The sequence below is a fragment of the Xenopus laevis genome, chromosome 4L (genome assembly GCF_017654675.1).
Source record: "Xenopus laevis strain J_2021 chromosome 4L, Xenopus_laevis_v10.1, whole genome shotgun sequence".
NCBI classification, from domain to species: Eukaryota; Metazoa; Chordata; class Amphibia; order Anura; family Pipidae; genus Xenopus; species Xenopus laevis.
The window spans coordinates 143,094,273-143,110,627 of record NC_054377.1 but is presented as its reverse complement, the minus strand read 5'-3'; the positions used below and the strand labels follow the sequence as shown (position 1 = coordinate 143,110,627).

General features: G+C 39.7%; 1 protein-coding gene across 5 annotated transcripts in view; it reads right to left on the bottom strand.

Annotated features, from left to right (window-relative positions):
* LOC108714722 overlaps window positions 1–16,355 on the bottom strand; it is a 44,390-nt gene that overhangs the window by 14,206 nt on the left and 13,829 nt on the right. For all 5 annotated transcript variants that reach the window (XM_041590889.1, XM_041590891.1, XM_041590890.1 and 2 more), the window contains 6 exons: window positions 15,507–15,531; window positions 8,313–8,393; window positions 5,962–6,107; window positions 4,682–4,798; window positions 2,061–2,127; window positions 1,547–1,565 (listed from right to left, as the gene is read on the bottom strand). In XM_041590889.1, the coding sequence (XP_041446823.1) occupies window positions 1,547–1,565; window positions 2,061–2,127; window positions 4,682–4,798; window positions 5,962–6,107; window positions 8,313–8,393; window positions 15,507–15,531 (455 nt within the window). The remainder of the gene's footprint in view (window positions 1–1,546; window positions 1,566–2,060; window positions 2,128–4,681; window positions 4,799–5,961; window positions 6,108–8,312; window positions 8,394–15,506; window positions 15,532–16,355) is intronic.

Below are 16,355 nucleotides of genomic sequence, written 5' to 3'. Positions count from 1 at the left end.
CAATACAGCCCCATTCCTTTGTACCTTGCAACAAAAGTTAAGGGGGCTGCCATATCTGGTGACTTCACTTCCTGTCCCAGGAGCACATGCAGTTAAACCCAGGATCAGATCAGCTTCAACTGCAGATGCTCCTAACTGGCAATCCATACAGGACCAAACATGACAGTCCCAAACTATGCTGCCTTTTATTAAATGGGCGGTGGTTCACCTTTCAAAGGATAAGTTAACCTTTAAAATAAGTGAATGTAAAATTGATGAGGCTGCTATTCTAAGCACTTTTGTAATTTACATTCATTATTTATTTTATTTTTATTCCAAGATATGTACTGTTAATATCAATGCATGGTCAGTTTCCCACCAGTCTGACCACCAAGTAGTCAAAGAAGTTGTCAGGAGAAAGAAAGAGGCTGCTCTGATGTTCTTCTGCTTGGGAAAAAAAGTATAAACCTCTCTCACATCTTTCCTAAGCAGAACATCATCAGAGCAGCCTCTTTCTTTCTCCTGACAGAAACTGACCAGCAGGTGGCGCTGCTGTAACAAAATTCATTCATATTAACAGCACATGTATCCCTTAATATCTTTGAATAAAAAGAAAATAAATAATGAATGTAAACTACAAAAGTGCTTAGAATAAATTCACTTATTTTAAAGGTTTACTTATCCTTTAAGTTATGGTTTAGTATGTTATAGGATGGCCAATTCTAAGCAACTTTATTATTATTTTTATAGTTTTAGAATTATTTCCCTTTCCCTTCTGACTTTTTCCAGCTTTCAAATGGGGGTCACTGATCCTATCTAAAAAACAAATGCTCTGTAAGGCTACACATTTAGTGTTAGTGCTACTTTTTATTACTTTTCTTTTAAAAGGTGAATAACCCCTTTAACAGTTATGGAAGAGTTGGACTACTCTGGGAGTGTGGCTGTGCAATACAGGAGGAAGGACTATTCAGTGGATTGCCTATGACTAAGTGCTAGGTAAGCATGAAACACATTAGGCTCCATGTGGGGTATTTTTGTGATTTTTAATATGATGTAATAAAACTCTTTTTACAAAAAAGCATGGATATAGAGAAATCTTTTGAATTTACCTCTGGTCACTAGAGGTCTCTATCATGCTAGAGCATTTACTATACATTTAGCGAGTTCTGTCATAAAACCTTTTTTGTGGATGAATATTTTTTGATGAGCATGGCCAGCTTCTCTCTGCTAGCATTTTGTAGGCCGGCAGAAAGAAGCACATCCACACCTATACACTTCTATGAGTATCTGCACTGAAAGGCAAATCATCAGCCAGAGAGCAGCTACATGAAGTGAAGAAAATGCTGAAAATGAATGCTTTTTTCAGGCAAATCTCTGTTCGGTGTAGCTGAACTCATTCCAACGTTGTGCCTTTTAAAGGTACAGCTAATCACAGAATCATTTAGGAGCAGATTCGTTTCTCTGTCCATCTACAAAACGCAGGTGGGAAGAAGTAGGCCATATGTAACTTACGACTGTGTAAAAAAGATTGTTAGGAGGAAATACTACACAAAAGCAAACACCTTACCTGGATTTTTTCTTTGCTTCTGTTAAAAGAAAAAGACATATGTTTAGTTTGGCAACAATAAAACTTCCATGATATCCAGGAGAAAGAAAAAACAGATCTGGAGTAACTGGCTCTTGATTAAATTGACCCAAGTACATGTGAGTGTGGCATTCGTGTTCTGTGCCTGTGGCAATGGAATGACATTTTAAGCTCCATTGAGCAATGGAATGATGTGAATAATGAAAATGTTTGCAAAGCCTTACATGTAGTGGTAAAATATACACATAATTAGAATAATAACGGACACCTCTATTTAAACAGCCTGACTTGAACATCTTTTTCACATGCTTTATGGTCATGTGATATTGGACTTTAACCTCCCTTGTTTAATAAATAAACGTTACAGAGGGAGGACACTCAGACACTTACTTTATGTAGATAAATATTTGAGAATACTCAAAATAGTTGGGTTTGGGGTACAGTGGAGATAAACGTTTTACAACTGTTCACTTAAAAACACAATTTAAAAACTCACTTTTTGGGGGTGTTGGGGGTGGAATCTGCAAATCCAGCAAGGATTCAATTTTGGTAGCAGGATCAATCTGAAAAGTAACAAAGGGAAACACTATAACCAGAAATAAAGAAAAAAAAACTATAAAAACCTATAGGATCAGCACTAATGAGATGTGCACTTGCCAAAATGACCACAAACCAGGCCAAATAAAACATGTTGAAAAAAATAGTACTTTGGCCTCAAAGTGCAGCACTGGAAAACACAAAGCAACCCTGTCCTTACCGCTTGCCATATGGCAACTTCCAGTAGCCATCTATTAAGCAGCTGCTTACCACCATAACATAATCCTTTATTTATGATTCTGCAGGCACAAGACCCTTCTTAGCCTAAATACCAGAATTACAAGGATCTGTTTATGGGCCAAACTATAGAACACCTTAAGTATGGTTTTGGACGTTGGCTGGCCTATTCGGTGACCTGAGGGTATTACGAACAGAGTGTCTGATTTGTGGATGGACTTAGAACCGTCAAGGTATATTTTGAGTACTCGTACGACATCTAGTTTGTGTAGTCTCTTCTCTTTTTCATTCTTTGATTCTGGGCATATGTAGATGACATAGCCACTACGTCTTCAATGATGTGGAAGGAAGAAACCACGTTAGGGAGAAAGGATGGCAATGTGCGTAGCACCGCCTTGTCTTTATGCAGTTCCAGAAATGGCAAAATGCAGGAAAAGGCTGCTATCTCCGACACCTGTCTAGCTGAAGAAATAGCCACCATAAAAAACCATCTTCCAGATGACCAACCTTCTTCATTGGTTCAAAAGGTGGATCCAGCATAGCCTCGAGTAACAAGTTGAGATCCCAGCCGGAACTGGGGGTCATATTGGATGTTTTACTCCTTGCATAAATGTCTGGACAGAGCTTTCGCAAGCCAGCCAAGTTTGGAATAGTGCCGAGAGAGCTTAACCTGAAGGGAGCCCAATTTCAATCCCATATCCACGCCTCTTTGGGGAAATCTTAAAATCTGTGGTATGGATAGTGTGTCAAATGGAACCTTGTGGTCATGACACCACTGCCAATAGGTGAACCACACCCTGTGGTAGGCCTTAGATGATACAGGCTTTCGGGCTTATAGCATTGTCGCCATCACCTCTGCAGCTAACCCTTGGCGTCGCCAAATGGAGGCTTCAGTAGCCATGCCGTCAAAGCAAACAGGCCCAGGTTGGGGTGTCGGATTGGCCCTGTTAATAGGTCTGTTCTGTATGGGAGCTGAATGGGCTCTGCGCTGGACATTTCTCGAAGGTCGTGAAACCAGGTCCTGCGTGGCCAGAAGAGGATTATGACTATCATCCTGGTGTGTGAGCGACGGATCTTTTTGAGAACCCGTGGCAGCATTGGGAGTGGTGGAAATAGGTAAGCTAGATGGAATGTCCACTCCTGGGTCATGGTGTTGACTCCTTCTGCTAGTGGGTCTCTGTAGCGAGCAAAGAATCTTGGCACTTTGTGATTCTTTCTGGTTGCCATGAACTTGTGGAGATCTCCAGCGACGAACTGCCATGAGAAACACTTCCTGATGAAGTTCCCACTCTCCCAGATCTAAGTGATTGCGACGTAGAAAGTCTGCTTCCATGTTAGAAATTCTGCAGATGTGTATGGCTGAAAGGTTTACGTTGTTGGTCTCTACCCATCGCAGAATCCTCTGAGCCCCTGTGCTCCTGGTGCCACCTTGTCGGTTTATGTACGCCACTGCCGTCACATGTCGCGTACATCCTGATTGTGAAGGCTGTGAGACCAATGTCTGATTCACGACGTTCTGGACACTGCCCAGAATTAGACAACTTGTTATCTACCCCTAGATCCTTCTCATTTAAGGAAACTCCCAACACACTGCCATTTAGTGTATAACTTGCATTTATATTATTTTTGCCAAAGTGCATAACCTTGAATTTAGCAACATTGAACCTCATTTTCCAGTTTGCTGCCTAGTTTCCCAACTTAATGTCCCCATAGACGCAAAGATTTTTCTTTGCCAAACACCCGATTTTAGCGAAGTCCGACTAATCCGTCAAATTATCGTGAAGTTAGTGGGATTCGAACAATCGTACATCTTATGATTTTTCGTCCGACATCTTTCAGAAAATTGCACTGTTTGCTGACCTGCACTTTCCTTGCGCTGGGTCTCTCTAGAGACCAAGATACAACCTCCTGGGGACAGTATACTTCACAAACTGAAGAAGTAAGGCAAGTGCCAGAGGATAAACCTACCAAGGCAGGCCCATTTTGATTACCTTAAGTGTCCTGCCTCCTGGAGGGAGGAGCTTTACCCCAGCCATCTCCTGTGTCCCCCAGAGAGGGCAGAGGAAGGAGGGTCAAAGAAGGACAATTTAAATGCAAAAAGACTTTGCTAATGTAGCCAATAGACAGTGCCAACTGGCTATGCAAACAATGTATAGTGTGTGCAAGTCTCTTCAATAAACTCAGACTCTAGAAATGTAACCCTTCTGTGAGCTTGGGCTACCAAACTGGGTGGTGTTTGGTACATGAGGCATCACTATTTTTTTCCTGTGAATGCAAGGATGCAAAAAGGAAAGTACTGCCCACAGATTTATAAAGCATATATGTAGCCACCCAAAAAGTCACCTTATACATCTTTGTCCCTTCCTCCTGCTCTATCTCGAGGGCCATGCGTCTTATGAAGTCAACGCGATCTTCATTTTTGTTGGATGGAGACTTAAGGACAAATGGATATACTTTTGCCTGTTGTGAGAGAATCAGAGGATATTTACATTAGAGTACAATGCTATTAACATAATATCATTTACACAAAAGCTAACCACAATCACAAGGCACACTGTAATTTTATATGCAGGAGCCACGGTCGGACTGGGCCGGCGGAACCCCGGGAAAAAACCGGTGGGCCCGGGATCTTTAGGGCCAGCCGACCCAGACTCGCTCCCTGCAACTCCCTCTTCTTACCTCCCTGCTAGTAAGAGGTGTGCACACATGTTAGAGTGAGAGGTGCGCACGCAGGAGGGGAGGAGTGCAGAGACAGAGAACTTTGCGACTGGGGGGCCCGGGGGATGGTGTGGGGGGCCCCTGAGGCTGCAGGTCCGGTGGGCCCCTCAGTCCGACGCTGGCAGGAGCTATGTATGTATGTATGGAGCTGTGTATATATGAAGGTATGTGTGCAGCCTGTTATGGTTGTGTGTGTGTTGTCTGTATTTTTGGTTCATGAAGGAAGGGCGGTGAGCTTGTGCTGTTCAGGGATTTGAGACCCATAAATGGATCCTCACACGGAGGATGGGAGCTTGAAGACCTCCTCTCCATACCATTGCGGTAAAAAGTAAAATAGTTAAAAGGAAAATGCACCATCCATTTTGGCATGAGCTCATTCAGTTAAGTTAAGCTCGCCACAGGCGACAGCGCCAGAGAGGTTTCCAGGGGCAGCAAAAAGCCTCTCCTGAACCGTTAATAGCCGAATTTCCGTTTTTTAAACTGGAAATTCAGCTGTACTATTGCGGGAGAGCACAATTGCACTCTTCGCACTAGTGTTTCTGCCTCCCCTCCCAACAGGTAAGCCTCAGGCACCTATGGCACAAGCGGCGCTGTACATATACATACATATTTTTTTTACAAAGACATTTCAGATACCACAAACTGTGTGCTCGTTGGGACCAGTTCCCCTCACCCTCATTCAACTGTCATTCAATTCTTCCCTCACCTTGTTCCATAGTGAAATAATGGATTATGGAACCTGAAACCTTTTGCTTTCCAGAGAACCTGTGCACTGCCCATTATAGAAAGCAGACGGACTTCAAGTCTCAGAATTCTTCACTTTACAATAGAACAAGGTGAAGGAGGGGTTGCCTTACATATGATATTTTCTGGCTTGATCCCTGTAATATACTGGTCACACTCACCATATATAATTTCCTGTGTTTAATGCCGCACAGGTGATCAATCATCTGCATTAAGTCTGTATCAGCCGTGCACAGCTCGCACACATATCTGGTTTCCATTTTTCTTGCTTTAGTATGAATCCTGTATTCCATGATGTGCTCCAAGCCTGAAAGCAATAATAAATATAAAGCATTCATACTATCCACACAGATTTACATTTAAAGGAACATTTCAGTGTAAAAATAAAAACTGGATAAATAGATAGGTTGGGCAAAATAAAAAATGTATCTAATATAGTTAGTTAGCCAAAAATATAACGTATAAAGGCTGGAGTGACTGGATGTGTAACATAATGAGCAGAACACTACTTCCTGCTTTTCAGCTCTCTAACTCTTGAGTTAGACAGCGACTTGAAGGGGGGGGGACATGGGACATAAGTGAGTTTGCAGTTGATCCTCAGCATTCAGCTCAGATTGAAAAGCAACAGATCTGACCATATGACCCAATCATATAAACATTAAATAAACCCAATAGGCTGGTTTTGCTTTCAATAAGGATTCATTATATCTTAGTTGGGATCAAGTACAAGCTACTGTTTTATTATTACACAGAAAAAGGAAATCGTTTTTTTTTTAATTTCAATTATTTTTATTATAATGGGTCTATGGGAGACGACCAGTCTGCAATTTGGGACTTTCTGGATAACTGGTTTCCGCACAACAGATACCATACCTGTACTGTATATTTTATAAGTCTGGTTGGCTTTATTGTGCTGCACTTTATTGATGGCACTTTGGGAAGCCTTGAGCATGGCCAGCTTCATTAGTGCAATAGACACAACTTCACTTGATTTGAATGGGAGGCAAGAGAGTGCAGTAGAGTGCAACTAGACAAAAGTGCACCCTTTGTTGAATTGCATTATTTGTGCAACTGATTGCGGGAAATCTGCACAACCGCAACTGTGGCAGCAGACTTAATGAATCCCTGGTGTGTTTGTTAGGAAACAGTGTGAATGTTGTGCGGCCGTATTACAGACTACGAATGCCCCGGGGCGTATTGATAGGTTAGCAGGGCCCTCACTATAGGGGGGTTATTTTTTAGAATCCAAATTCCAATTTTTTTTTTTATTAAACAAAGCTCGACCAAACTCACATCCATGATATTACCTTTTTTATCAATAAAATAACTCTAAAAAGTCAGGTTGGGAAAAAAACTCTATAGAATCAAACGAAAACTCGGAAATTGTACACATTTTTCAGTCTTTACTTCTGGATCGCTCTTTTTTGTTGGGTTACTGCCCGAAACCCCTGAATTTTTCGGATTTTCGGGCAAAACCCAGTGCAGACCATAATATCTTTAAATTGGGATATGGACATCTGCCATTGACTTATAGATGACCTTGACAGCTTTGAGATGCAGGGTTTTTGGATTCGGGCTTTTTGCAGCATCAGGGTACAGGTATGAGACCTATTATGTAGAATACTCGGGACCTGGAGTTTTCCAGATAACAGATTCTCCGTAATTTGGATCTTCATACCTTAAGTCTACTAGAAAATCATGTAAACATTAAATAAACCCAATAGGCTGATTTTGCTTCCATTAAAGAGATATTGACACCAGAAAATAACCTTTTTCATATCTATCACAACATTATCTTTGAATGATAATTATAATTTTGCCATAAAAGTCTCTGCCTGATGCTTTTACATTACCTTTCTTAACCCTTTTTTCCCCTATGAGGGGGCTGCCCTATTTGTGCAGCAGGAGTCTGTTCACATTAGAATCTCTAACTGACAAGCTGAGAAGGGACAGTCAGGGTGGCAAAACAGTCAGGTTTAGGAACTTCAAGTAACAATTACTTACAAAAGCAGAACTATCAGCGAAAAACGATCAACATGACCTATAAGGTCATGACCTTTCATGTAGATTAAGATTTTGAAATAAAAATTTTAGTGTCAGTATCACTTTAAGAATTCATTATATCATAGTTGGGATCAAGTACAAGTTACTGTTTTATTTATAAACATTTGGATTATTTATTTGATTATAATGGAGTCTATGGGAGATGACCTTTCTGTAATTCAGAGCTTTCTGGATAACAGGTTTCCAGATAACAGATAGCAAATTTTGAAAAATTAGAGTTTTCCCCCCCACAAATAAAATTTGAGTTTTTGCCACAAAAAGCCAACCAGGAGATGCTCAATTATTAGCCCACAGATCACCTGGGTAAAAAAAAAAAACACACCCCCCAGCTCAATGCCAAGTAGACTGTATACCAAAACTGTCCACAACCCATATGCCTTATATATGCACTACAATGAAACATAGGGGGAAAAACAAAAACAAAATAGGCACAGTAAGTCAATCGTACCAATCAACGGCTCTCGATCTGCTCTTTTCATGTAATCTTTCAAAAACTGCATAGTCTTTTTCTGCTGTGGTTTCATCCTGTCTGTTAAAACATAAACAAAGGATCATTGAGAGGAGGATAACACTCCCTGGTTACCCTAAATTACCGCCAGCTTGCACAGATGTATGCAAAGACTTGTCATTATATACTAGGGATACACTGAACCCACTATTTTGGATTTGGCCGAACCCCCGAATCCTTCGTGAAAGATTTGGCCGAATACCGAACCAAATTATAATTTGCATATGCAAATTAGGGGTGGGAAGGAGAAACATTTTTTTACTTTGTTTTCTGACAAAAAGTCACGCGATTTCCCTCCCAACCCCTAATTTGCATATGCAAATTAGGATTCAGATTCCGTTCGGCTGGGCAAAAGGTTTCAGCCAAATCTGAATCCTGCTGAAAAAGGCTGAGTCCTGGCCGAATCCCGAACCGAATCCTGGACTTGGTGCATCCCTATTATATACTAAGTTGTGGTAATACGTGTTAGTTCTCACCATTAGTTCCTTAAGCCTGCACTTGCAACCTAATGCTGGATCAGCCGTTCGGTTATACCAGTTCAGAACAGACCCAATGGATAAATCAAATTATTAAAAAAAATCATCAGGAGATCCAAGGGGGTCAGTATACAGTGGACTCAAAATATTGATAAACCGTGAGCACTCAAAAATATATGTATTGGGAAAATAGTGCAATTACACTTCTACCTCTAATGATCAGGATATTAGAAGTCACTGAGGGGTTCTGAGACCATATAAAGGCACAAGGCTGCAGGCTGAGTTATACAGGGAACTCTGAGTATCACTCATGTATTATAAGGGATAATGTACCCCCTACTGTAAATGATAAGGATATTAGAAGTCACTGAGGGGTTGTTCTGTGACCATATAAAGACACAAGGCTGCAGGCTGAGTTATACAGGGAACTCTGAGTATCACTCATGTATTATAAGGGATAATGTACCCCCTACTGTAAATGATAAGGATATTAGAAGTCACTGAGGGGTTGTTCTGTGACCATATAAAGGCACAAGTCTGCAGGGTGAGTTATACAGGGAACTCTGAGTATCACTCATGTATTATAAGGGATATTGTAACTGATAAGGATATTAGAAGAAGTCACTTAGTTCTGTGACCATATACATGCCACAAAACTCCAAGGTGACTTCTATTATTCTCATAATATACAACAGGAGGCACATTTTTTAATACACAAGTCTGAGTCGTGTGAAAGAATTTACATCACTAGGCACAGATTATAACTGTTGACATCACTAAGCATGTTTTATAAGAATACAATTTGCAGGATATTCATGGCTCGTGTATCATATGCATATATAAATATATACTGGAGAAAAACAAATATCCATATATTCAAGGAAATATTAATTATGGAAATACCTAAAAATCTATTAAGTAATCCAACCAAAGTGCTTTGACAGTGAAGCGTGTGGGGGAAGAACATTTGCAAATGTGGCACAGTCGTGAGGCAAATAGGACTGTAGTTTTGGACATTGTTTCCTATAAGGCAGTCCAAATAAGCATCTATTACATCCATATTCCTCCAACAAAAGACAAATCAATGATCAAATGGGAGGAAAAGAGGATAAGCAACAGATGTTGTGAGGAATCCTACACCAACCAATCTTCATCTATACCAGTGTCTTAATGGGCTTCAAATCCTTTGAGTTTGGAATAATTCAAGAGGGATCCGTCATTTAGGGTTGAGCCAGAGAGAAATCCAGGCTGGCACAGGAGGTGCAATATATCATTCTGAACCCATCTGGCACACTGCAATCCCGCGGATCTAGGGCTGGTCTGCCCAACACTAAAGCCATGTTGAAATTTGAAGATGAAAGTTGACCAAGTTTTAATTAAAGTACCTTTTGAGCCTTGTTGTCCTTGAAAACTGTTCTTTGTCTTTGGATATAGGTGGTTATTCCAAAATTGTGAACAAAAGTATAAGCAATCAACCGTTTCTCAGTTTCTGGGTAAAATATATCTGTTTTTTTTCTCTGAAGATTTCCATCAGGATCAAACTGCAAAGTAGATATTTTCATTGTGACATCATAAATATCCTTTAAAAGGCAACTCAGGGTTTCAGAATTACAGAAGATTAATGGCGATTGAACAATTGAGGAGGACCCGTGTCCTGTGGTGAAACGGTAAATGTCGCTAAAGCAAAGAATCATCAAATTCGGTGTGTTAAAATATATCCACACATATATATACGTTCCACTGTGGGGGGAAAAAGCTGCATATCCTTCTGGGAGAATTAGCGGGGCAGTAGAAGTTATCCTTCAGGAGCCATTTTGTACAGAACCAGTGATTGTAGCGATTAGTTTTTATTGAATAAGACGCATCCTTGCAGGATTTGTAGAATATATTTCCATGCACTTTGCAACATCCTTAATTACTGAGCTTCCTCTTCTATTGAATACTTTGTTTAGTAAATGCCATTCCTCCCGTCTCCAAACCCCCAATCTGTACTTTCGGAGACTTTTTTCTTCAGCCAATGATGTTTAATCAGAGCTTGAGCAAATGGCTGCTAGATTTGGAGGATTTGGACAATTGCTCAATTCACCGCGCAGCATTTTTCTTAAGATCAGAATTCCAGCAGGTAACATTTGCCAGATTTTTTTTGCTTCAAAAGAAACTTAAAATTTTGTTGCAAAAGTTGTGCCTGCTATTACACGGACCCTTTAAACATCCTATAATACAGTTTCCAATAAGCTTTACAAAAAGCATGCAATCCCATGGCTGCATAGTGGCTCAGTAGGTTGCACTTCTGCCTTGCAGCGCTGGGTTCCAGACTCCAGTTTGGGAAATATCTGCAATGATTTTGTATTTTCTCCCCATGTCTGTATGAATTTCCTTCGGGTCTTTCGGCTTCCCCCGACACTCCTAAACCATAAGGCAGGTTAGCTGGCTTCTCCTTAATATGATCATAGTGTCGTTGAGATAATGACCTTAGAATGTAAGCTCTACTGGGGCAGTGAATGATGTAGCTCTGTAAAGTGTAGCACAAATGTATGGTGCGGTTTACATAACATAAATAAAATGTTTTCTCTCAGGGTAGAAACATTTCTACATATATATTTGTGAATGGTAAAAAACATTGGATATACTAGAGTCTTTTTTTCACAGCCACTCAAACACAGCAACACTTGTTGTTGGACGTACATTGTATTTGAAATACAACCGAAGTATTAACAAAAATAGCTTTATGAAAAACTGATGACCGCAATACTGTCTTTTGCTGGTCAATGCAAAGAGTCTCCACATGACAAGGGAAACAAGTTTTCATTTTGAAATGCGGGTATTCTGTAGAAACAGAAGGGCCCCAAAAAAACATCAGCTGTCCGACACATTCTATAAAGCTGTAACTTTAAAGCTGTCAAGTAAAGAATATTAGAAATCCTTGTTTTTTTTTTTTGATCAGAGCCACTTAATTGATTATTCTTTGGAGAAGAATTAAGGGTTTTGTTTTCCACAAAAAAAAAAAAAAAATCGAGTTTTCAAGGTGATTTTTCAGGTTAAAAAAAAAAAAAATCTTGAAATTTATTATGCCCCCACCCTGGAAGTAGCTCAAATCCGAAAATACACCGTCTTAAACCTGCCGAGGTTGTGTAGAAGTCAATGGCAGAGATCCCTTGAACCATTTGAAGATTTTACTAGCCTTCATGATTTTTGAGTTGGTACGAATCCGGAAATACACCATCTAAAACCCTTTCGGAAGGGTTTTTCTCAAAAACTTGATCAATTTCAGTTTTTTCTTGCGGAAAATTCAATCAATTTGAGTTGGTAACCCCTTACTCATTGATTCAAGTTTTTTCCATTCAAGTTTTTTCTTAAATAAGAAACCAATTGAGTTGTGAGTTCGAGGTTTTAAAAAGCTCACATAACTCTAAAATTTGACCTTTGAAAAATAACCGTCTTAATTTATACACATGTATACGAGGAACATATTTAGTGTACGAAATCTACGGCACGTGGATGCTCTGGTTCCCACAGCAAATTAATATCCATAGCCACAAGAAGCTCCATCCTAACACACAAAACATCATGCATGGGAGGTAAAATCAAGCTATTTTTGAAAGAGAATGAATAAAAAATTCAATGATAACCTGAATAACAGAAGAAGAATAAGTGGGTATAGACGTGGGTCGGCGGTTCTGCTGGTATAGACGCGGGTCTACGGTTCTGCGGGTTGGGCCGCGGGTCTTAATAGCTATTCTTACTCCTTTTTTCTGATCACGTCTACTTCCTATGATGTCACTTCCAGTTAACATTGAAAGCACTTCCGGATTCTTGATGGTCAGCGGGTCACAGGTCTGGGTTGCAGATAAGGTACTTGCGGGTTGGGTCCAAGCGGGTAAGGATGTGGGTTGCGAATTGAAGGTTGCGGGTACAGGTTCCAAAAAATGCAACCCGCGCAGGACTCTAGCTGATTTTATTTAGAAAGCTTGTAGTTTTAATGGATAAGAAAATCTTCCACAAGGATACTGTCCATCTGTTATGCGGCATTAGAAAGGTTTTCCAAATATTACAATTGCCCCTGCAGTGCTATATCGATCAGTCTTTTTCTAAGAGTGGCTGACGACAGATATGGCTAATCTGGGTGATCCTGGGGTCAGATTTAAGATGGCCATACACACAAAGCTATAATGGTACAAAACGGTGTTTCGTAAATTTTTTAGCTCGCGTTTGTGCTCCGAATAATCGTCCTGACAATTTTCATACTGTGGCGATCGACCATTTAGTCGACAATTGCGGTCGAATAACGTAATGTTTGCGATATTCATAGGTGACTCGTCACTGGGACATAACTTTCGTAAGATTGTTGTTTGTCAATAAATGGCCAGAACAGTCTGATTTGGTTTTTTCCACTTTAATCTTACAGTTTAAATCTGAATGTTAGTTTTAGATCGAGACATTAAAACATACAATCAATATCCAAACCTTTGCCGGATGATGACTAAAATCTGGCCATATATGGCCAGCCTTAAGGTGGCCATACACAAGCAGATTTCATTGTGTGAAACAACTGATTTTAGTACAAGCCAATTACATTACACTACATTGATGGGGTGCAAACAAATCAAACAAAATTGTTCTAGCAAAATCTTCCCAACAGTTGATCAGATGGGTTAAAGCATCTTTTGTTGCGAAACGATGAAATCAGTCAGAAAACGATGGGAAGCTCAGATAATCACTGTTAAATGATCATTCACTGAGTATGTAGGTAAACAAAGGAACCGATAGCCATCGATCAATATATTTTAGATGTTGCAGCCTACACGACAAAGAAATGATGAAAGTTTCCTTACATTTCATTTACCATACATGAATGAATCGTTCTTTCAAACAGTCGTTTAGCCGATAGATTTTGTTGCTGCTCTGTGAACAATTCTGCCAGTACATGGCCAGCTTCAGACCCAGAACATGCACACAACGTCTAATCCAAAACCCACACGTGTGCAGTAAGCTTCTTAATGTTTCAGAGCCAAAGATCATGTGGTCTAGTAGACCAGAACTGCCTACATTTCGTGCGATCCAAGGTTAGGCATTTTCCAGTTCTACTGTTTGTGCTGTATTACACAATAGTACTTCCTTATTTTCTAGAGAAGCAAATATCGATCAGGGAGCGTACACCAGAAAAAACTCTAGTATTATGCCATACATAAGCAGACTGAAAATACTGGAATGGATGATGACATCAGCGGATACAATATGGTGGCTACAATCTTCACAGACAGATGGAGCTTCTCCTGGATCACTCTTGGGTTTGAGCAAAATAAAGCCGTTGGCAATGGGACAGAGTGAACAGGTGTTTCCAGAAGCATTCTTTTTGGGGGGTTTCCTTGAACGTTAAGTTTCGAGATAACAAAGACAGGTGTCACGCTTTTAACTTGTTAGCTTCTTCGCTGCATGAACATAGAGTAGTAGTTCAGGAGTAGTAGTTCAGGAGACAAATGTTTTAAAGACTGTTTTCATATTTGTTCAAAGCAATGCCATATACTGGAAAAGCAAAATATTTTTCAAGAATTTTTGTTGACACTGGAACCTTTATACTTTTTGACAATGTTATTGGCTAATCATAAATAGATTGCCTTTTTTCAGTGCTTGCCAATGGAACTCTCATGAAAAGACAGACGTCAGGCAGACCATTAGAAAATAATTCCTGACAACCAAGATTTAATTTCATTTTATTTCAGATGCATTGAAAGTAAATTTAAGATTGCTAAAAAAAAAAATATGAAAAAAAAAAAAATACAGATGAAGAAACACGCCAAACTCTAACTTTAAGAGAAAGGTATTGCAGCAGATCAGGTGCCAAAAATAATGTGGGCAAAGATGGCGTACGGATCAGAAATGGAGAGTGTGGGTCACAAAATAGGCTCCTACTCCACCCGTGTCACCTTCCCCCTCCGAATAATGATGCATTTCGATTCTATAAAGACGCTACTTACATTTTTAAGTTTAAAAGTGCAGGAAGCAGATAAAACTGTTAAGGATCAGGATCAAGTACGGAGTGTGTTTGTTAGGGATTGGGGCTCAGGTAAAGGTGCATCCAATTAGACCAACGCAGATCTCTAATTGGATGTAGACTAAATATCTTTGTACATCCATAAACACATTTTTGAAATACTTTTACTTCAAAGCCAGTATATTTTCAGAAAAGGAAATTGATTTGTCCAAAAAAAATAAATAAAATCTTTCTGTGCAATCAGTTCTTAATGACTGCATTTATCTTCTGCTTAAAAGGTAAAGCAGTGATCCCCAAACCAGTGGCTCACGAGCAACATGTTGCTCCCCAACCCCTTGGATGTTGCTCCAAGTGGTCTCAAAGCAGGTGCTTATTTTTGTATTCCTGGCTTGGAGGCAAGTTTTAGTTGCATAAAAACCCATTGGTAATGCCAAACTGAACCTCCTGCAGGCTGCTAGTCCATATAGGGGCTAATAAATAGCCAATCAAAGCTCTTATTTGGCACCCCCATGAACTTTTTTCATGCTTGTGTCGCTCCCCAACACATTTCCATCTGAATGTGGCTCACGCGTATAAACGGTTGGGGACCCCTGCAGTGAAGCAAACCAGTGGCTTTTCAAAATTAACTGAAGACCTGTCTGTAAGATAAACGTCATATGGACTTACCTTGATTGTAAAATGGCCTCACATTCTTTAGAGGTGAAGATGTAAAACGTTCCGAAAACAAAAGAAAATAATTTGTTAATGTTGAGCGAAAGATTTGATAAAGAAAAGTTGTACTGAGGAGCTGAAGGAAATCCATACAATTGGTGATCTTGTATCACTCAGCACTCAAAACAAAAATCTGTGGCATAAAATCTAAGAAAATCAAGTAAAAAATAAATACAAAACATTAAACAATAAGTAGCATATTACGGATATTCAAGTTCATTAAAATGGCCCAGATGCAAACCTCTCATTAGCTATAAATAGCTTTGGGGTGATTTCGTGCCGTGTTTGTAAGCAAATAAGGCGCACATATTGAAAATGCCGCTAGAAGTGTTGCACTGACTGCAATTTAAATGCAACCAGTGCAACCCGGCAGCATACATTTATTAGACATGTTTGAATTTTTAAGTGATCTGGTAACCCTATAAGGGACTCCTTGTTAAAAAACAAAACAAAACAAAAACAGTTACAACAAAGGGTGAAGGAAGGGGGTTATAATACTGGTAATTATCCAAGTTCGCAATTAAGGCTAATGATACAGAGATCATACTTTCTATGGCAAAACACTGAATTCTCAGTGTTAACTGATTGATTCATTGTAAATGTAAATCAATGTGGTCATTGTACACAGAAAAACAGTGGCTTTAAAGAAAGATGTAATGACACTCCTCATCATCTTTCATCCTTTGCTGAACCGATCTCCTTGCAATTAAAGCTTTAGGCAGAAGTGACTGTGCCGGAATATGTCTGTGTAATATACTGGGTTGGGAGAGCCCTTATATCATTGAATCCTAAAATTACATTCTC